Genomic DNA, 22681 nt, shown 5'->3' with positions numbered 1-22681 from the left:
TTAATAATGTAATAATGTTTTCAGTTTATACTGGGAAATTTGCTGATGGATCCACGTTAATGTTGTAAGTGGAACAAAAGGAATAAAAGCCTATGTGGCTACATGATCGTAAATATTATGGCTGTTGGGAAAAGTTTTTCTCGTGTTTCTTTTTTTTGTTAAAAGTGCTATTAATTAGACAATGAAAACTATTATATTAAAAAAAAATAAAAAAAATCATACACAAATTCATCAAAAATAAAATGTACGATTCCATGTTTACCAATGATAGCAACAAAGGAGGAGGGACACTCAACGCAACATGTTCATAAAAAGGGAAACCTCCATCACAGGTCATTTATAGAAAAGCCAAACCTAAATGAACCACCCAACTTAACATAAGCCCTTTCTTTCTCTCTCAGTCTCTCTCTTTTTCCTATCGTTTCTATTAGGTACACAAACTTTCCATAGATGACAGTTAATTTTTACACTCCTCAACATTAAATTAGCAACACAAAGTAGGACAAACTATTAAGCCTAAGCAAAGAAATGCTACCGTGGACTGCAGTATCTCCAAACTTGTGTCCCATCGAGCACATCTGGGACATCATTTGTCGGTGATTGCAAAGGAAGCTGCCAGCAGCGTATCTTGATGATTTTCTTGCCCAAGTACATTCAACGGCAGAGCATTCCTCAAGCAATCACATTGATAGCAGCCATGGCTCTAATTTCGAGGACTTCTGTGCACTGCGCGTATACTAGACATTGAGGAAATTGACATTTTTGATCATTTTGTTTCTATTTTTTTCATATTATGCATATATTTTTTCATATTATTAACATGTCTATCCATCCTGTGATAATTCCGCAGTTTTTTCTTCTTGTTATTACGATGCCAATGTTGAGCAAAGTATCTACATATTCCCAATTGAATAGTGTAACTATTTTTGAGCCATAAGCTTTGTGACGAGCGTCAGCTTACGCTGAGTCGTTTTCTTGAATGAGTGGACCCTCTGGGCCGTGGCACCCACCCACCTAGGGCGAGCTAACCTAGTGAGAAGCCACCCCCTATACAGGGAGTGTCAGGGGCAGGACCAAGGGGGTGAGCCACCACGGCAGCTGGACCAGACGGCCGGCTCAGGGAAACAAGACAAGGCGAGACAGACGTTATTTCAAAGTAACTTCATTAAGGAACACTTCAGGGTCAAACAGGTACCAAACAAACACACTGGGAACACATAGCAAGGTGCGTGCAAGGGCACGCCAAAGTCCAAGGCATGGTTCGTGCAAGATGGTAGGCAGAGGCACGATGACGTCAGACTCCGGACAGCAAGCGAAGATCAACCGGGACATCAGGTTCTATGGCTCAGACGGTCGATCGGCAGGATCCGGGCATCCGGTAATCAGACCAGGGTTCCATGCAAGGAGACAAAGTTAGGGACATGATGCGTGTCAAGGAACACGCCGGGGTTTAAGACAGAGTGCGTGCCCGAAGACACGCCAGGATCCAAGATAGGGTACGGTGGCAACGGAATCGGTAGTGCTGGCATCGACCGACAGGATCCAGGAATCAGGCTGCGGAAGTCAGCTTCGGACACCAGGCCGCGGTCATCTACGTCCGGACCTCTGGCAGCGGTCGGCAGGTTACGGAATCCGGCAGGCAAGACAGGTTCCAGGACGGAGTCCTACACGTGTAGAGAGACACGCCAGGGAGAGGTACAGGAACGGTGGCCTGTGCGTGTAGAGAGAGACGTCAGGGACAGGTACGGTGGCCTGCGCGTGTAGAGAGACACGCCAGGGAGAGGTACAGGAACGGTGGCCTGCGCGTGTAGAGAGACATGCCAGGGACAGGTACGGTGGCCTGCGCGTGTAGAGAGACACACCAGGGAGACAAGGTTCAGGACAGAGCAAGGGAAGCGAAAGACTTGTGCAAGAGTAGCATGAAAACGCACAGTGCGAGAACCAGCGTGAGTGCAAGGGAGCACGGAAACCACGGCTGGGGCACCGGCAGGCAGTACCGGCGGTGGCACAGGCAGGTGGGCACGACTAGAGGCGGCACGGCTGAGGCACACACAGGCTGTAACCACTATAGCACTGGATGACAGGCACGGCTGAGGCACACAGGCGGGCAAGACAAGAGTGGCACGGAAGAGGCACAACAGGCGGGCAATGGGCGACCAGGCGCATGCAAGAGGGCACGGAGCCACAAGGCAGGGCTAGGCAAAGGTACAGGACAGAGATGCGTGCGAGACAGCATGGCAAAACCTAGTACAAGAGGTGCAAGAGCGCACGAAATGTCAGAGACAAGGCATAGAGTACGAGGAAGAGTCCTGTGCGTGCAGAGGACACGCCAGGGGCAAAGTACAAGGCGAGACCTGCGCGTGCCGAGGGGCACGCCAGGGACAGGTTTAAAGCGAGGCCTGCACGTGTAGAGAGACACACCAGGGACAGAGTACCAAGCGGAGGCCTGCACTTGTAGAGAGACACGTCAGGGACAGGGTACAAAGCGGAGGCCTGCACGTGTAGAGAGACACGCCAGGGACAGGGTACACGAAGCAGCAAAGCAAGGCAAGACAGGAAACCAGGCTGAGCTAGGCAGGGAACAGAACCGGGAACGGAGGCATAGGCAGAAATACGGAGCAAGAACAGAGCTAGCAGCGGAGTGTAGGCCGAAGCCCAGAGCCTTGGGACTAGCCAAGAAACGTGCAAGAGAGCACAATAGGAAAGAGTCTAGCAGCGGAGCGTAGGCCGAAGCCCAGAGCCGGGCCAAGGCAGAGCCTTGGGACTAGACATGGAGAAGAGCACAAAAGTAAATGAGGAGGAATAGTGCGTGTGCCAGGGAGCACTACAGAGCACCATAGGAGAGAACAAGGCAGAGCGAAGGCAAGGTACGGAACAAGGAACTGAAGCTAGACTGAAGCACAGAACGGAATCAGAGCAAGGAAGGACTATAAGGCAAAGCAGAGCAGAGACAAAACATGGCACGAAGGACAAACACTAGACAAGGCACGAGACAAGAGACGGAGTACGAGCGTGTGCAGAGACGCACGACAGAGCAAAGTGCAAGGGCACAGAATAGAGGGAGCGACCCAGTAGACCATGCAGCCGTGCAGGGAAGCAACACAATACTCAGGCCCAGACCATAGGGAGGGGCGGTCTGATATAGGGCATAGGCACCTCCACTTCCGGGTCAGGACCAGGGCAGAACTTCCGGTTCAGATCCTCAGGATAACAGAGAGCAGTCACATGATCAGGATTCCAGGCATGCAGACAGGATTGCAGAACCAGACAGGGCTGGAACCTAGGAAGGGTCACATGATCAGGGGTTTCAGACATGCAGAGATGATCACAGAAGGCAGAGCAGAAAAGCAGGCATCTTGCAGCCCAACAGTCATGAGGTGAGTGTGCACACTGCTCTAGGGAACATGCAGGACAGCAGACATGAGATGCGCATGCACACCGCTCCAGGGGTCATGAGGCAAAACAGACATGGCGGACATGACAGACATGGTGAGCATGACAAGCTTTCTGGCCATGTACAGCAACTTGGCCACTGCCAGCATCATTGGTTCCATGGTGAGAAGATTGTATACTTATAGTATACACGGTTATGGGGTTGGCCGAATGGACAAGTCACACAATTGATTCACCAAATGCACCAGCATTGACCAAAAATAAGTCAGTCTTAAGCTACCCATTTTTCTTTGAAAGACAGCAGCGTCTTCTCAAGTATTTTTACAAATAGGTACTGATGCAGCCCAAAGACCTGTGGAGCCCTCAACATTACCCTTTAAAGTGACACAAGGATGTGTGACCTGAGACGGATCTGCCATCATTTCCCAGCTCTTTCTGTGGCAAACTCTTAGCACCATCTTTAAGTTCATGAAGACCCCTTTGCCCCAGTAAGTTGGGGAATTCATAATGGTCTTCAAAAGCTTCCCCCAGAGCAGATATGCTTACATTTGTGTCTGGTTCAAGAGTTTTCAAAATTTTTGTTTTTAGAGTTTTAAGAGCTAATAGTAAATCAACCAAGTTTGGGATTATAACTTCCTTGTCTGAAGGTATATTGACGACATCACATCTCTAACGAGCTGTACATCGCCTTCTTTTGAATGATAAATATTTGAAAATGCATTAATTACAGGGGATTTTCTTTGTTAAAATCTACTCTGCTGCTGTAATGGGAAATTTAAGTGTTTTAAAATTTGTTGACTACAGAAAATGTGGAGTCCCACTATGATGGCCACCAACACACTGAAGAATTAATAAAAAAAAGTAATGAAAAAATGTAAAAATATCCATTCATGTGAACAGACTATGGATATCCATTGTTTAAAAAACAAAAACACAATATGTATCCAATTTTGCAAAATTTGGATTTACCGCCAAAAGCTCCAAATCCTGATGCGGGACCATCCTGCAATTTGAAAAGTATCAAATTAAAAAATAGAAAATAAGATTATCTCCGGGTGTCACATGATGGTATCTTTTACGAACGCAAAAAAGATCACTGTCTTTACATGTAGAACTGAGTGATTGTGGTAAAATGTTGGAGAACACCACACCCTACTTAAGCTCCCAGCAAATTGCTGGAAACTGCCCGATATAGTTTTGTGTTCCTCTGGTTTAGTCCTGTGAACTTCGCTAGTGCTTGGTGTGACGTTTCCCATTTTGACTTTGGCCTGATTACTGACTACTCTTTGGTTTGCTGATCTTGTACCTTCTTTGTCCTCTTGGATCTGACCCGTCTACCTAACCGTTCCTGCCAGCTTCACCACCAGCCAGTAGATGACTTCATGGCCCCAGCCAAGGGGCTCCTGTGTAAATCCAGATCCCTGTACAGGAGTTAAAGGGTGAAGGCTAATGCAACCCCTGGGATCTGGGAAAGGGAGTGGCATGCAATAAGCCTGTCCAGAGGTAGCCATTACAATTACCTTGATTTTAGACCCATCCAAAGTCTACTGTGCAGTCTCGGTCCTCTGAAGCCCCATTACTAGCAGATAGTTGTACTATCCCTCTGCTGATCTAGAATGCCACAGATTTTATATCCATCCAGCTGTGCCACGAACACCCCAACTGCTGTTGGCTGAATTGACCAAAGGAAAAGTAATGACAAGACTATGAGAAGACCTAACCCATTGTGACCAACATGGATCTATTCTAAATCCTAAAGTTTCGGGCAAGGTATGGCTTACAGTCCAAGTAAACCGATGGAGAAAAATAATAAAAATATCATAAGGCATTGTATCATATCAATTTATATTCTGATGGAAGTCGTTAGACAGCTGCCATGAAGTTCCCTATCACATCTCACTCGTGCCTGGGCACTGTCCTGGGTGAGGAGGACATTGCTGCTTCTCACAGTCACTCCTGTTTCAATTGCGTTTGCACCAACTGCTGTTGTTTTAGGCTTTAGGAAATTTTCTAAGCCTTGGATTGACTCCAATGTCGTGCTCTAATGAGTTGCAGGCTGGAGCATTTTATGTGCATATGTCACGCCTGTGCCACAGAGCTTTAAAAAGCCAGGAAAAAAAAAAGAAAAAGAGGAAAAAAAAAAACAGTAGTTCAAAAATGCTCTGCTTTCTCAAATTGACAGAAAATCAACCTCTGCACTTCATCAGAAATTCCTGCAGACTTACCAAATAAAACGAAGGCGGCTTTTATCACCCGCAGTGCTCCTCATATGGAAACATGCAAAGCACTACATCACTTGACCCCAGCGTGCACCGTCTTTAGCCGCAGATGACTATTATGGATTCAATTCTTAAATCAATTTAACATGTAAAATTAAAAAAAAAAAAATCCAAAAAGTATCTCATTAGTGGCCTTGTACATGGCGCACCGTTTCTACAAGGAGGGGATGAAATCTTGATAGGATTATTTCATAATGGACATATTTTCAGCCTTAGACAGGGTGCACTTAGGTCATCAGGAGTGTCATTTCCTCCCGAGACCTCGTGGAGATCCAGGACTTAACTTGTTAAAGTATGAATCATATCATTATTAATTATGGGATGTCAGCTTCTTTGGCGTTCACCCAAAAAAAAAGTCTAACAATGGAAAAATCAGCAGTGCAATAGTTAACATGGCCGTATGCTCAAAGGTCTACCGGGCTACTCTTAAAGGGGAAATGTCCACAATTAATAAGCAGGAAGTGTTTTGACTTTATTTCTCTATAAACGTTGAGTAAACATGCTCCACGCACGGTGGGAGTAATTTCATCAGAAGCCAATTACCTTGTCAGGATGTTGTGACTTTAAGAGGAAATTAGAGGACTTGGAGGAGAACATACAAAGTCTTCCCGAAGCGCGCCCTGGTTGATATCACGGGCCTTAGCAGAGTACAAATCACATTTATTAACCCATACAAAATTATTAATTGCTGGAACTCATCTGTTACTTGTTTTATCAAGGTTGGGTAAACCTAAATAAAATAGTGCCCCCGGTGGATTTCAATGAAATAACACAATTTTATTTTGTATTATTATTGTTTTTTATTTTATTTACTTTTTTACAATATAAGGAAACAAAAGATAGATTAGTTACCTTGGTGGAAGTAAGGGAAATAACATCTTTATTTATTTATTGATTTTTAGTTTTACAATACACGGAAACAAATCCCCTGGTGGATAGAAAGGAAATGATAAATTTTAATTTTTATTATTATTTATTTATATATTATATATATATATATATATATATATATATATATATATATATATATATAATTATTTTACAATATAGGGAAACAAAGATAGAAAGCTGCCCCTGGTGGATATAAGGTGAATAACATTTTTATTTTTTAATTTTTTTTTCCTATTTTATTTTATTTTTTTATTTTACAATATAAGGAAGATAGATTAGTGCCCCTGGCGGACATAAGGGAAATAACACATTTTTATTTTTTTATATTTCACTTTACAATACAAGTAAACAAAGATAGAGCAGAGCCCCTGGTGGATATAATGGACATTACACATTGAAATTTAGAAGTTTTTTGATATTTTTTTGTTATGCTTTTTTACAACGTAGAGGAACTAATATGTATGTGTATATATATATATATATATATATATATATATATATTTTTACATACATACACTTTTTTTATAAATACATTTTTTTCCTTTTTTCTAGTCAATTTTATATTTCTTATTCCCTCAAGATATGTCAGGTGATCAATATCCAATCCAACAAGGATATAACCAAAACATATTCATCGAATTACTCTGAATTTTTTTCTCTAGTTTTTTCATCATTCACAGCAACATATGAGCAACTATAAGAAAATATTATATCTCTGCAAAAGGCTGTAAGGTATGCGCCTATAGGCTACAGCTGGTCTGGACTTTTGCCCCAGCAATGGTGATCAATGGTAGAAGGGTAATAGATGATGTAAGGGGATCATATCGCCTCCTGCTGGCAAAGGAATGTCAAATTTTGGTAAAGAACAAAAAGGTGAGTTTGTGGGAAAAGCGGAGAACAATTGTGAATTATCATGCGTATTTCTTACTGCTATTTTTACAGCCCCTTAGACAAAGTATAACAGGTTCACACTTTCACAGTCAATCTTGCCACTGAATAAATATTAATTTGCTTTTCTGGCGTCATAGTTTGCAACTTTGCAAATATTATAAAACATTCTATTTTACGGTGTATGCAGCACTGATAAAGATCTGTGTCGCCATGGTTACAGACTACAAACAAATACTGTGTGTAGTCTGATCCTTCAGTCATGTGCTACTCTACGTCTGCTGGATTAGCAAGAAGCAGAGGCACATGGAGGAGAGTGAAATAAGATGGCAGGATCGGACTGCGCACAGGATTTGTTTTTGTAAACAGCTGGGTGGACACAGTTCTGCATAGGAGCTGCATACACATAGCTGTATGTATAGATGTAGAGCACCCCTTTAGGTCAGGTTCACAAGGGCGTACTTCACAGTGTGTATATAAATCGACTAGACATGAGTCTCCTGACTCAAACTTACATCCTCGTATGAGTCTATGAAGTTGCAAGTTTGGGTGGGGAGATCAATGACCAGTCCAGGCATTGCTGTCTATAAACAGATTGCGAAATACAATTGTCTGAACCTGGCCCAAGGCAAAAAAAATGTCAACGTGACTGAGTCCCTCAGTAACATTGGTACCCCAAGGGGCTAAATTCACCTGGAGACCTCCCTGGTATGTAAGAAAAAATTGTTATTAACTGTTCTAAGTATCCTGGGACTCCAGGGCTGACAGGAGGCAGGACTGTGGACTATGTAAGTCTGAATCCAGCCTAATCCACCCCCCAAAAAAATTGTTAATACAAAGCTGAAGTCAAATAATGTTGATACCCCAAGGGCCTAAATTCACCTGGAGACATTCCTGATATGTAAAATATATATATATATACTGTTCTAAATATCCTGTGACTACAGGGATGAAAGGAGGCAGGATTTATGTAAACCCTGCCTAAAAGTGGGCATTCCCAAAAGTACCGGGGTTGGAGACTACTGAAAAAAGGCATGTAAAAATATATACCGTATATATTAACGGTACTTAGTATCTTGGGACTTCAGGGATGTCACGTCCCCCTGGAAAACCTGGAGTTAGATGTGTTAAGGGCTGGCGGAACACACCAAATAATAAGATGGTGTTTAGGTGCGTTCGCAGCCCGAGGTCCACCGTGCAGAGGTGTTAACTGCTGCTCGGTAATGGCGGACGCGATATGGCGGTGCAATAACGGCACACACGGGGTTAACCTCACCCAAGGTGTACCGAGGCGAACTCTTATGACTTAGAGCCGCACTACCGCAAATAATAGATGCCGTAGCCTGTTTTCGCTCACAGAGCTCGGCAGAGTAAGCGCTAGCGTAACGTCACAGAACTCAGCCCTTAGACAGCAGGACTGAAGTCCCTCTAGACCGCTAGCGCCCGGCACCGCGACTGCGATACCAACAGGGATCAAATAAATGGCGTGTGCAAGTGTGCAGACGGCCGGTATGCACTGTGGCCTACAGGCTAGCCACTAGCAGGCGCTGACTCAGTCTCTAAACCCTAACAACAGACGTATCAAAGGGTAGGGGTTTCATAATGAGTCAGACACCAGATACATGCATCCATCATCATACACACCAAACTATTTGAGTCTATCTTAGCGCATGGCCGAGCGGCCATGCGAACCTTTTATAGCCGCAGGTGTCCGTGATCCTCCTTGCTTCTCGGATGGGCCAATCCGAACACGAGCAGGACCTGAGCACATGACCTTTGATCTCCAATGGGAGATCACTACACAGGCATGCTCAGTGGCCCGACATGAGGACTTAGTCCCTGGAGGATCTTGCTGCTGAGCAGCATGCATTGCCAAAGCTGAACCAGGGGTGGCAGCAGCAAGCAAACCCACGGAGCTGGTCTGGACAGAGCGCCGGGACCGACGAGTTTGCTGAGCAAGCTCCTCTGCGGCTGGGGAGGAATGGGAGACCGTCGGAGGCAAGGCTCGGGATTCCCGCTGTGCAGCGCCGGAAATCCGATGCCTAACAAGATGGTCACGTCGGGTGATGAATCGCAGGTCTTGTTTAGAGATGGTGTGATTTGTGTGCCATATTAAATGGATTTTGTTTCCTCTGGTGCTGAAGAGGTTAACAACTCTTTCTATGCTGGTCAGAAACATGCAGCTCCATTTCAGCTGCTTCTGACCTGGTCGTTACATCTTCTTATAAAAACTGGTCAGACCTACTTGTCCCTGCCGATGAAAGATTAATCTTCCTGTGCTGTGTGTTAAAGCTAAGTGGTTGGAGTGGAGTTCTTGTAGTAGTGTTTTGTGGTTTGCTGTAGTACGTGTGTGATTATCTCCTGGTCCCTGTTCTCAATTGGTTTATTCCTCCCTGTCCCTATCTTCCTCCCTCTTGTTGCTTAGTGCTTTTGTATGATAGAGGTTTTCTGTTATTCCTGTTTTGTCTTTGTGTCTTGTTTACGTTACATTTCTGTCCCATTCCTCAAGGGATGGGGGAGTGGAAAGAGCAGGGTTTAACAGGAGCATAGTAAGGTCGGAGACTCAAGCCTCTCTACCTTCAAGAGTACCCCCGGGACAGGGATACCCAGTTCCAGGCACAGTTTGAAGCCCCCCTTACTGAAGACCGTCACAGCGTGACAAGGGATAAAAGGAATCTGTCGAAACGTGTAGTGGAGCGTAATAAAAGAAGAAATCTTCCAAGTATACCCTCCTCCTTCTTCTCCTTTGCGCTCCCCTGCGACTGGGCTTTTTCTGCTTACCAGTGGATAAAAGGAGGCAGGATTTATGTAAACCCTGAATAAAAGTGGGCATTCCCAAAAGTACTGGGTTTGGAGACTACTGAAAAATGGTCATATTGGTTAGTAAACTTGGGGCATAATTATAGGATGTATCTGGAAGTCCCTCCCCCCGTAGCTAGTAACGTATTATAGTCTGGGAAGCCCTGTTGCAGATTTGGGGCTTTAAGTTACTTAGGAAAAACAAAATGGGGTAAAATCTTCCCTATTCACTTTAGGAGTGATACCTTCCTGAAAAATTTCAATGTTACATCCTTTATCTAAGAATTAAAGAACTGAAAGAGAAATCCTGTTGCGACAACATCTTAAACCCGGCGGTACATGATATAAGTCCCGCTAGGAGGTGATGGGCTCCCATGATTCCTCGCAACGTCGAATAACTCCATCCTGCTTCCTCCCACAACACGAGTGGACTATCAGCGAGGGTCCGGCACTGTTATTTCTCATTAATGCTTTTTTTTTTTTCCACTCCTGATCCTGTGGTTCTCATAATTAGTTACCTGGGGCTGCAATCCAATTTGAAGTGATGACAAGAAAGTGATCCATGAAAAACTAATAAGTTAAATCCAATTTCAGCCTTACTCTAATTAAATGCACAAGGAACTAATGACTCAAGCCCTACCATTCCAGTGATAATGGTAATTAGCGAGGTGGGAGTCACTCTCTCTTCTGAACACCGTAGGTGTAAAGCACAAGGTAAAATGGCAGGAGCACTGTTAATTACATATGTCAGTTTGCTATCAATTTACACGTATTTGACCAGTCTGATCTGCTTCCTTTGTTTTAATTTTATTCCCTGGTAATCATAACATTATCTATGATCTATTATCCGCAACAGTCCTTTGGCCTTGAAAATATTCTTTGATACCGATTTTGTAACGAGGGTGGAAAAAAAAAAAATCACAGTTTCTGGAAGAGGTGTTACACATCGAGAGCAGATATTATAGTGCTACTTTATTTTATTTTTTTCTTAAATCAATAGTACACGTGAAAATAAGAAACTTTTTAATGTATCTTATCAGAGAAATCTGCTTCTTTTCTCCTCCTGGACTGATATTGCCTTCTCAAAAATTCACGAGTAAAATGTGAAGACAGATTTTCCCATTACGGAGATAGGAGATGACAGTTGGTGCTCATAAACTTCTATGGAGAAGTGTTATAGGATGTGTCTGTTTCTAGCTCCTCCCTCTGCATAGGATTTCTCCAGCACCAACTGTCACCTCCTATTTTGGTAATGGGTAAATCTGTATTTACAAAAGTTCAATCCAGGAAGAGAAAGAAGCAGATTTCTCTGATAAGATATTACACAGTTGCTTATTTTCATGCTCACTTTATTTATGAAATAAAAATTGAAACGATGCTTACTCCTTAAGGAGATGTCTACAATTAAAAACGTTGCTCAGTGTTAAAAAAAAAAAACTTAGACGGTCCCTTTTAAACCACAGCCCTAAAGACCCCTGGGAAAGTTGTCCAAACCCACCAATTTTGGCTGACCATCTGATGTGCATGGGGATCTTCCCGGCTCTTTCCCCCGACATATGTCATGTCTTCTGATTGAGATCCAGACCTATCTGAAAACACATAGGTTATGTATGAGGGCGCCAAGGAGGGGGATTAGTTGCTTCAGACATTGTGGGGACTCTCCCACCTCCACAGACATTAAATGAAAGTCAGCCGAACCCGCTAGCCAACTAATGTGGGTCTCTGCCCCAAGAGATGATGTCAAGAGAAAGAAGCCTCTGCCAGAGGTGAATGGCAGGAGCTTTTTAGAAAGACATTTAAAAGCTTTTGCATTGACAGCTAAACCCAATCTTCTTAAAAAGGGGATACGCTGCAATACAAGACACAGCCTGTGGACATGAATGGTGCTGGGGGGAAAAAAAGGCAGAAACAACAGCACCGTCCATGAGTCGCATGTTGTATAGCAGCTTAGTCAGATTCTCCAAAATGGGAATCAGCTGCAATACCAGACACAGCCTTTAGGAAACAGTGGCGCGGTTTCTTGGAAATAAAATGTCATGTTTTCTAATCTCATACAACCTATTTAACCCCTTAGTGACAGAGCCAAATTTTTAAAAATCTGACCGGTGTCACTTTACGTGGTAATAACTTTGGGACGCTTCAACAAATTCCAGTGATTTTGAGATTGTTTTTTTGTGACACATTATACTTTATGATAATGGTAAATTTAGGTTGATATGTTTTGTATTTATTTATAAAAAATATCAGAAATTTGACAAAAATGTAAAAATATAGCAATTTTCAAAATTTTTATTTCTGCTAACTAGTCTTAGATCGTAAAATTTTGTGTCCACTGGAAAACCCATAAAAATTAAGAAATAACCTGTAAATTTTGACTGCTTAGACCACACAATCTGCTTCAATTATTATTTTTTGTATTCTTTGTAAATCTTTTTTTTCTTTCCTTTAAAGATATGTTTACCTTGACCTGTAAAATGGAGTCTTTCCAAAATGACAAGTTGCTCTTAACATTCTACAGAAGGCCTTGTCTCTTTCACCCCCCTGGGGGAGTTATAGTGTAAACATGCCAAAGGGGGGGGGGGGGTAAAAATTCCACATTTTTTGTGTTTTTTTGTTTTGTTTAAAAGACATTTCACCGTATCAATTTCCCCAAGTCTGAACAATGAATCCCAGTTTATGGGTCAAGGCCAGTTCATTGAGGGGTCAAGTCAGGAACAGACTTGCACAAAACAAAAAAAAAAGGTTATGGTAAAAAAAAAAAAGTCAACATTTTTAAGTGTCTATAAATTGTTTTTACGATTTCTTTTTTTGGGATTTGATTTATGATCAGGAGTTAGTGCCAGAGTGGCATACCCCATGATCTGTCGTAAAACATTCTTCGAAGGATGAGCAATGGAGAGAGGATCTAGTGATGGAGCAGTTATCAGAGTTGCTGGGCTGGAGGATGATTTCCAATAGACCTGATTAAAATATAACTTGTTCTCAAACCAAAATGTTAATTAGTTAATTACTAAACTGGTGGTGGAGTCTAGCTGTGTGACTAACAAGGTTTTGAGCTTCGGTTGCTCTACACCATATGTCGTCGATGGTATTTCGACTCAACAATGGGTCAAGTTCTTCAGACAGCTTTCCCTTCTGTGGACCAATTTCTGTAGACCAAGTCTAATGTCTACATTTCCAATCAGTTTCTAGGGTAAAATATACATAAAAAATGATTATGATCACTTATCAATAAATGACTATACAGAAACTTAAAGTTAACAAGTCTTTGAACTTGTGTCGCTCCACAACATACGTTATGAATGTTAGTTTTCCGGAGGGGTCAACAATGGGTCAAGTTCTTCAGACAGCTTTCCCTTCTGTGGTCCAATTTCTGTAGACCAAGTCTAATGTCTACGTTTCCAATCATCTTCTTGGGTATAATATGCTTGATTAAGTTCACTTACTAATAAATGGCCAAACAACTTCTGTTCATCCAGTCATCCAACAGGTCTCACTGACCCCTCACACACAAGTATACCAGAAAGGATAGGCAGTTGAAATGTAGTATTCTCAGTTCTTCATCCCCCAACATTATCTGATTCCCTTGACATCAAGGTGTTTGTGAATCAACTCCTAAGAGTAGACCCTAGTGGTAAGTAGTGGACTCAAAACTCTAAATCTGTTGTACCTTTGGGGCCAATTTTTTTCATGTAAAAGCCTCGGCCAATTGTAGCATGCACTGGTATCCATGTAATAGGTAGTCTAAGTAAGGCAAACACACATGCCGAGTTTAAACATGCCAATCGCAGCCATTAAAATAAAGCTGGCTTTAGGTAAGGCAATCGGTAATCCCATTAATGACCAACCATAACTCAATGCACACAGAACAATCAGTGATACGATCTTTTTGTGTATACAGAATATAATTTTTCTCGGCAGCACATCATCTGTTTACACAGGGAGATGTCCTGCAAGAACAATGATTTTAAAGGGATTGTTCTGTGAAAACAAGTAAGCACCTATCCACAGGGGGTGGATCCATGTGGATCTGACAGGTGGAAACTGTGCTGATCTGCAAAATGGAACTCTTTTAATCTTGTTAAATGGAGGGTCTAATAACTGGGACCTGCCCCAATCATCAGAATGGGACTCTCTTAATCCCATTAGAACAGAGGGTCTGACAGGTGGGACCTGCTTTGATTAGCAGAATTGGGCTCTTTTAATCTCGTTAAATGGAGACCAGCCTCAGTCGGCAGAATAGGGCTCGTTTATCCTTGTTAGAATTGGGGTGTCTGACAGCTGGAATCGGTAACGATCGGCAGAATGTGGCTCAAACACCACTCTATTTATTCCCTATGGGGTTGTTGAGCGCTCCGCTGTGTTTTTTCTGGCAGTCCCATAGAGGATGAAGAGAGCTGCTGTCGCACATCTGACCTGTCGCTCAATTTTGTAACGGGGATAAAGTACCCCCATAAGAGATAAAAATCCTCTGCTCTGCCAAATGGTTGGACCTCCAATCGGTAAGTTCTCACTTATCCTGCCCAGACGACCTGACCTTCGGGAACGAGCATTCCTACAAATGCTCGTTCCGTGACCTTTGGCCAATCTTAATGGATCTTTACCCAAGTTTCTCATGAATGTAATAGAGGTGCAGTTATCCGCTTTGGAAATCCCTAGTCTAACCGCAGGGTCTAATAACCCCAACGAACAACACGAAAAAGTTCACGACCCTCCTTCCTAACATTTTTAGAAATACTCAAACACAAATTATCTCTTAACATAATTCATGGTAAATCAGTTCCTTTTTAATATAAACCAATACTAGTTAAAAAAAAAAATAGATCCAAATCTAATTTGTTTTTACGGATTTTGAAACTTTTTGATTTTATTTCAAGCCTCCGATTCATTTCTAGAAAATCAATTACGTGAAAAATAAAGGTGTGCCTGTTTAAACAGGCGTAAAAGGCGCAAATAATGACTGAAGACGACAATCTTAGAGATTGGCAATGCTACAAAGAATCTCGTATGAATGACATTCGGAGTGTTCACCATTTCATCAGACGTTGGCTTTTTACATTATCCCAACTAATGCACTACTACTTCTCGTTGAATAGCACATTGTCATTTTTTACCGGAACTCTCAAAAAAAAGTGTAATTTCTAAGACGACATTTTTTTAAAATTCCTTGTATACAGCAAAGACTCCGAAAGTGAAGAATGAGTAAAGAATGGGCAGTCATTTGAATCGGTGAGTGACAGACTGGGCTAGCTCCCTGTATACATTAATAAATTAGAATTTTAATTGTGTCTCTAACTACGGGAGATGCTCCAGCCGTCTAATATGTACCAACAATTGGCAATGTTACGGAATCTGCATTGTGGCCTCCTTCGTTGACCCCGGGAACACAATTCCCAGTTTGACGACGGAAACCGTTTAGTTTGATCCTTTCAACTTATTTGAATCCTGACAAATAAGCTCACAGCTAAAAGGTCAACCCAGCCATATTTCATCCTCTCCGGTTATTCCTGAGACATCTGCACAACAAAGCAGTCATTTTAGTACCTGACTTTAGACCTGGCTCATACAATCGCTGCTTACAATTGTCCCCGCGGTGAAAGTCTATTCAAAAGGCGTAAGGATCAGCAAATAAAATATTTTTAGAAGAAGTGATAATTCACGTTGCTCGGCTCCCCGCACGCTTTCCAGACATTTCTCGAGATGGTAATGAAGAGGATTGTTACTTGGAAATGAAGAGGAGTCTTACACATTGAACATCCACTCGGCTATAAATGCCGGAGAGTTATAATCTATGAAATTTTACAATGGGGCGAAAATAAAAGAAAAAGAACAAAAATGGGAGGTTTGGCAACGTGAAATTAATATTATGATGACGGAAAGAGCCGTAATTATTCTACATAAAGATCTACATCTGTTATATCGTCCATAAACACAAAGACCAAAAAAAATCAATAACTGTCAGGTTTCTTTCAGAAGTCCAATTTTTGAGTGCAAGTGCAATCCGTGTTTTTCTCGGATAGCACTCATACCCATGATACTATATGGGACAATGCAATTTTTTCCCTAGGACCGAGTGGTCAACGGCAAATATCGGAGACATGTCCGATTTTAATCCGAAGGTCGGATCAAAATCATCAATGCGTCCATTAAGAAATTGGACCGTACTTGGATGACATCCAAGTCAGAATGGAGAAGATGGAGAATTTTTTTATCTTCTCCCCATGTACAAGAAAATTGGATGACCCTCGTACCACACTGTGATCAGCAAAATTTGTCCTATTTTCTCATACATGAAAATATTGGATGTGTGAATGAGGCCTCAGAATATTTTTGGGGATGGAAACAAAAAAGGGATAAACATGAGATATTGTGATAGGACACCATTGGTGATAATCAAAGCGGGTGCAGACAGACGAGGCCCCTGTGCAAGAACAGTATATGGACTCTGTCATCCAGTAACACCTCATAATACACAATTTCACCTGCTTTGGAGGTAGATGTGGCCCCCACACCTCTTGGGCATAGCACCAATGATATATCTGCAACCTGGTGGTAATGAACCCATCATGATTTGTGACCCAGTAGTGTACAGGTATGGGAGGTTGCATTATGACTACAAAAAGGACACCCTTCTTACTTTTGCCATCAAACCTGCAACACCATGCCCAGTAAGTAAGATATTGGTCGCACTTCCAACCCCCAATGGAGCTAAGGTTTTGGGGGACAAGCCAACCCAACCAGCTGATCATAATTAGGGGTAAAATAATAGCAGGTATTGCTTTTCCCCAAAACTGAGTTGCACTGGATGTGTAGTGTTAACATCAGGTATAAAGGCTATCAAAGTCATCCTTTATCCAAAGATTCAGTTGACTTGTCTATCTCATTATCTAATCAAACTGGTCAAGGAAGAATGTTTATCGGCACCAAACTCTTAGGCTGTGTGCACATGTTGCGGAATCTGCTGCGGATCTGTCCGTGCGGATTTGCCAAAATCTGCAGGTAAATCCGCAGGTCAAAAGACCTGCGATTTCACCTGCAGATTAGCCTGCGGTTTGACACCTGATCATGGAGCAGGTGCCAAACCGCTGCGGAATCCGCACAAAGAAGTGACATGCTGCGGATTTAAAACCGCAGCAAATCCACGCGGAAAAATCCGCAGAATGTGCACAGCGGTTTTCATTTTCCATTGACTTACATGGTACTGTACACCGCAGCAGAAACTGCTGCAGATCCGCAGAGCCAAAACCGCTGCGGATCCGCGGTAGAATCCGCAACGTGTGCACAGACCCTTAGTGAACATGTCTCCCCATTGACGCTGAGCAAAAAGGTTTGAGTTGCCCTCGTCTGATATTCAGTCTGGCCTTTGGACACTCTTCACATCTGCATCTGGTATCACTTACTTTTAATGGTTTCCATCGCACCACAGTGCACATCATGATAGAGACTCAGTGACTTGGTCTCACATAGCATCATTACATTGCAGGGTCTAGTAAATGGGTGCTGGGCTGAGGATGCAAATAGCATAAGTGAAGACTGCCCTGGTCTGGCTGCTGTGGAGGACTGTGCTCCAGACCATGGCAGCTCAAATCTTTTTGCTCAATTTTACCCTTTCCTAGCTATGCCTCTGAATACCAAGTTTTTTCTATTTGCAATTTGGAATACCACCTGAAGCAACGAATAAGGGCATAATTACCATTTTGTCTCCTATATGGTGTAGACAGTTGCCAGCCAAGCCAATGCAGAGTGCTCCGGTGTTTCCTATAAGGATTGGTAGTCCAAAATTGTTCAAGCCGGATCCTTATCTCATCCAACATCATCTGTCGGAGTAAACTGTTGGCTCAACACGTTAATATTGCCCGGTTCCGCTGACATTAGATTTATGTGTATGGATGGGGTCCCTTTGTGTGCTTTTTTTTTGGTGTCTCGTAGAGCAGTTTTCGAGGATGCTATGACCTAAAAACATATTGTTGACGAGAAAACTTTTTTCTTTTTCCCACAATTCGTTTGCTGAGGTTCTGTTTCTTATCTACTCAACCTTCTGAATCGGCCTCTCCTGCGTCTTGTTTACCTTGTGCAGTAAAACAATAGTGGTCGGTCACATGGATTATAATTCTCTATCACTAAAAGTCAATAAGTGACTTAAACTGCATTATTATTGCAACAGTTTTAGTTAATCATTGCCATAAAGCCAAACTATGTAGAGATGGGATAAAGAGAGGGACGCGGAAAATCTATACAATCCATAATTGAAAGTCAATAAAACTGAGTGCTTGTGTCCTAATGTCCCATGGTGCTTTCTGTAGACTATGACCAGTGATGGCCTCCATCCGGTGCGGTGAACCTTTACATATTATTCATGGAGATTCTCATGGACTCTACACAAGACACCCACCCATGAAATCACTTTAGTTGGGTTATGTTAATGCTTTGTTTAGTTGAATATGTTTGGGAAAGTCAAAGTTTCTGGTGCAGATGTAGAACATAGTCATAGTTCCATCTATGGAGACCAAAAAAAGTGACTTTGGATGGGGTCGGCATACCTTCACTTTTCTCCTGCATAGGTTTTCTCTACATTGGGTACCTCTGTATTTTGACCAATGACCATTGTGTATGATTATATACAGGGGGTAAAAATCTGAAAATACTCTCAAACTATAACTCCATTGTATAGAAACACAAAAATCTAAACCTGCTGGATTTCTACCATCTTGAGGGTCTTGGCTGCAGCACTTACGGCTGGCAACACTATCATATACACTTCTGTAGCATCATGATACTGCTAGCCTGCAGTTATGTAGCCCTAGCCTAAAATGTTTCACGACTATAACCCTATCTCTAGGGTTACATTCCTGGCAATCTGCTGGTCACCATAGGACCCACTCCTGTAGGTCATTACTCTTCCACTAATGCATCTGACTAGTTTGTTGATGTGCCAAGACCGCTAAAGAGGAAGCCACTTTTCCTGTTCTGGTTCTCAGAGGGGTGGCCAGTACAGGGGACCTCCTCTACAATCTCTATATGCTCTAACAGTCAAATAGCTTTTTCTACATGAAACAAATGAGCTCTCATTATGTTAAACGAACCCTCCAAGGACTATCACGCTTTGTGGGGTGCATGAGACATGGATCTTCTCTTTATGGTGTATCATGCACCACCTCCTTAAATCAGTCATACTATTTATTCATCTTAACTCTGTATACATATGCAGTCTGGATTTAGTTAAGCAAATGGGGAGAAAAGAGTATGCCAGTGACAGACACCTGTGGTGACAGCTTTTTCAGGGGAATAAAAAAGTATTCAGAATATTGAAATATAACATTCCAACCCTTCATTAAAAGTCCATCCACACTTCCAAAGGAACACTCGTCTAACCATAATCGGGCTTTGAAAAGATTCTGCCAATCCCCCGACGGATGAGCAAAATAATGTGCACAAAATTCCATCATTCTCGGCAGCACTTTGTCCTGTGTAAACATGGCTTGTGCTGCCGAGAACGGTGGACTGAACAATCCATTGCAGAATGCGCAGTGAGAATCTGCCTATGTAAAATGGCTAATAAATGACCACCGACCTGTAAGTATGTGATATTTAATACCGCAAAATTAGGTGGTTTAAATGGACCCTTATCCTGACATTTGATACTGGGGGAGCGTCAGGACCCCCTTGTACACATTGCATACAGATTGCACATAGTGTTTCTTTACATATAGCACCTAATCATCCACATGGATAATTGATTACATTAGTTTTACATTTGGAAGCCGTAATTGAAACTTTACAGCAATAATCAGAGAGCCATTGAGAGACGGACAGACAGCGGTGTGGCATACCACCCTGTCCTTTTATGTCAGACAGACAATGCCGTCCCCTGTACTTAACATTCACCACTACTCATGGGTCACCTATACTCACTGGGGATGACTGCGTTGCCTATAGGCGACACTGAACGAGTTTATCTCCTGGACAAAGACCACATTTGGCAGCGCTCAACTCCGGCTGAGCCAAAAGGGGCTGATGTATATGCAATTTGTCTCCGAACACTCGCCTCCGACTTCTTCTCTTGATATATTGCTTCTTTTGCAAATAAACTCCTCTTACAAGAGACAGGTCAAGTCATTCATTTATCAGTTTGGGGGGGGGAGCAGATCGTTCTTGTATTGTAATTTATATGCCACTTGTTCCAGGTTAAGTAGTAGTTTGGCACAAGGCTTGTAATTTCGAAAAGGACAATGGAAGCAACAGTCCAGTCGGAATGGAAATTTAATATTTAATGTTGCTACCTTTGGTCAAACTATGGTGGTCATTCACCTTCACCAGCTGTCCTCCAGGCTCCACCATACATATGCATGTTCATTCTGTGTTCTCTCAATGGGGAGAGGGAAGTAAACCATTGCTAGACCCTTATGGTGGTGTGACGCTAAGTCACTTATCACGGACAAGCCATGAGTCCGGGAGATCAGAGATTCTGAGGTCATAAGCCAAGAGAGTACATTATAAACAGAGGGTTGAGACAAAGGCATAGTTAGGTCAAAGTCCTGGGTAAGAACTCCAAGAAGGTAGCGGATAAAGACAAAGGGACTAGACAAATGGATGGTCAAAGCAAAATCCAAGGTCAGGTAACAAAGATCAGAATACAAGAACTCAGAGCACATAGCATACACACACCACTTGAACTAAGCTACAACTGGCAATTCTAATCATTGCCAGCAGATAAATAGCCATGTAGTCACTCAGAATGGGTGACACCTGGAGGAAACTCCACAGATTGGACATCTGTGCTGTTAATCACAGTACTTACAGCTCAGCACGCCCCTGCATCAGATTGGGCGGCTGAGCTTTCATTCACAGTCCTGAAAGCTCAGCACACCCATGATCCTATAGGACGGCTGAGCCGTCACTCACAGAATCCTTAGTACACTGTGACAGGTGGTAGCTTATCTTTTCTGAGAACATAAGGGTATGTGCACACGCTGTGGATTCCATTGCGGATGGAAATGACCTGCGTTTTACCTGCGGATTCCCTGCAGGTTTTCTGCGGTTTTTGTGCGGATTTCCCCTGCGTTTTTACACCTGTGGATTCCTATAATGAAATAGGTGTAAAAACGCTACGGATTCCGTACAAAGAATTGACATGCTGCAGAAAATAAACAGCTGTGTTTCTGCGCGGAATTTTCCGCAGCATATGCACAGCGGTTTTTGCTTTCCATAGGTTTGCATGCTACTGTACACCGATAGAAAACCGCTGCGGATCCACAGGGCCAAATCTGCTGCGGACCTGCAGCCAAATCCACAACGTGTGCACATACCTTTAGGATCACGCACTAAAATTTAACATACCCGATCCTTCTCATCCTTGAGTTCGGAGACCTCATATAGACACAAGATAATTGGCCCGGTCAAGTTTGGATGAATTTGCTCTAGTCTATTTTTGCACCTTATGGCTTAGACTGTCCTATACCTTCCATCATGTCATACTGGTCCTATAAGTGACAAGTTACATGTAATAGAAACCTAGGAGGACATACAAAACTTGACATTATGGAAACCGCCATAAAGGGCCAAGAAGAGGAGTAAGGAACACTTCCAAAAATTGGAAGTATTCAATATCAAACAAGGAGACTTCAAGGTTGTGAAGTCTCCTACATATATTGGGTTTGATTTCCACTCAATACACTTGTTAGTTGCCAATCCGTCTAGACAAAATCAGAACCCTACTAGTAACCATGATTTGTAAGAATTAATAAGCAATTAACATAATTTTACAATTTTTAAAAAAATTTTGCTGACCACCATCACCCATCATCAGTCAGAAGCCAAAAACAGTAAAATTCTCAATTTCTCAACCCCCCAAAAACAGCAAATTAACTAGTTTCCTACCTGGAGGGATGGTTGCTTGTCATTCCTCTTGTGAGCCTTGAGGCCAGTGCTTTGCTGCTGGTGTATTAATAGCTGCCGTGCAACTTGAAGAGCCTGAAATGAGGGGAAAAAAAATATACAGTGTTACTGGGACCATCTTACTAGATAATGTTTGTCTTTCATAATAAGAACTAAAGTCCAGATTTATCATTTGTGATATGTTTTCTTTCTTCGTGTCTTAGTAGTCGTTGATTTTTTTAGCATCAAATTATTCAAATTGGTGCAAAATGGTTCATGAATTTTGCATAAAGTAAAAAATGCTTTTTATTTTGTAACTTTTTTTGTGACTTTTTAGCATAAAAAGTTGCATGTTTTGCTAAAATGAAGCAAAATTTTTATGAAACTTTAAGATAGAAAATCACTTTGGGGTTAGAGGTTGGACTGCGGTACAATTGTGCAAAAAATTTGCAACTTTTTAAAACTTTGTAATTGATGAATCAGCCCAAAACATCTGGAAACCCCCAAACTATGACGACAATAGCTAAATATATAGGCTAACACATATAAATCAGGTT

General features: G+C 42.4%; 1 protein-coding gene across 12 annotated transcripts in view; it reads right to left on the bottom strand.

Annotated features, from left to right (window-relative positions):
* FOXP1 (forkhead box P1) overlaps positions 1–22681 on the bottom strand; it is a 794287-nt gene that overhangs the window by 168031 nt on the left and 603575 nt on the right. For all 12 annotated transcript variants that reach the window (XM_073569710.1, XM_073569708.1, XM_073569704.1 and 9 more), the window contains one exon: positions 22128–22220. In XM_073569710.1, the coding sequence (XP_073425811.1) occupies positions 22128–22220 (93 nt within the window). The remainder of the gene's footprint in view (positions 1–22127; positions 22221–22681) is intronic.

Source organism: Dendrobates tinctorius, unplaced genomic scaffold (genome assembly GCF_039654945.1).
Source record: "Dendrobates tinctorius isolate UK_male_01 unplaced genomic scaffold, ASM3965494v1 ptg000027l, whole genome shotgun sequence".
NCBI classification, from domain to species: domain Eukaryota; kingdom Metazoa; phylum Chordata; class Amphibia; order Anura; family Dendrobatidae; genus Dendrobates; species Dendrobates tinctorius.
The sequence above is the reverse complement of the archived record's forward strand: the minus strand, read 5'-3'. Positions and strand labels throughout refer to the sequence as shown.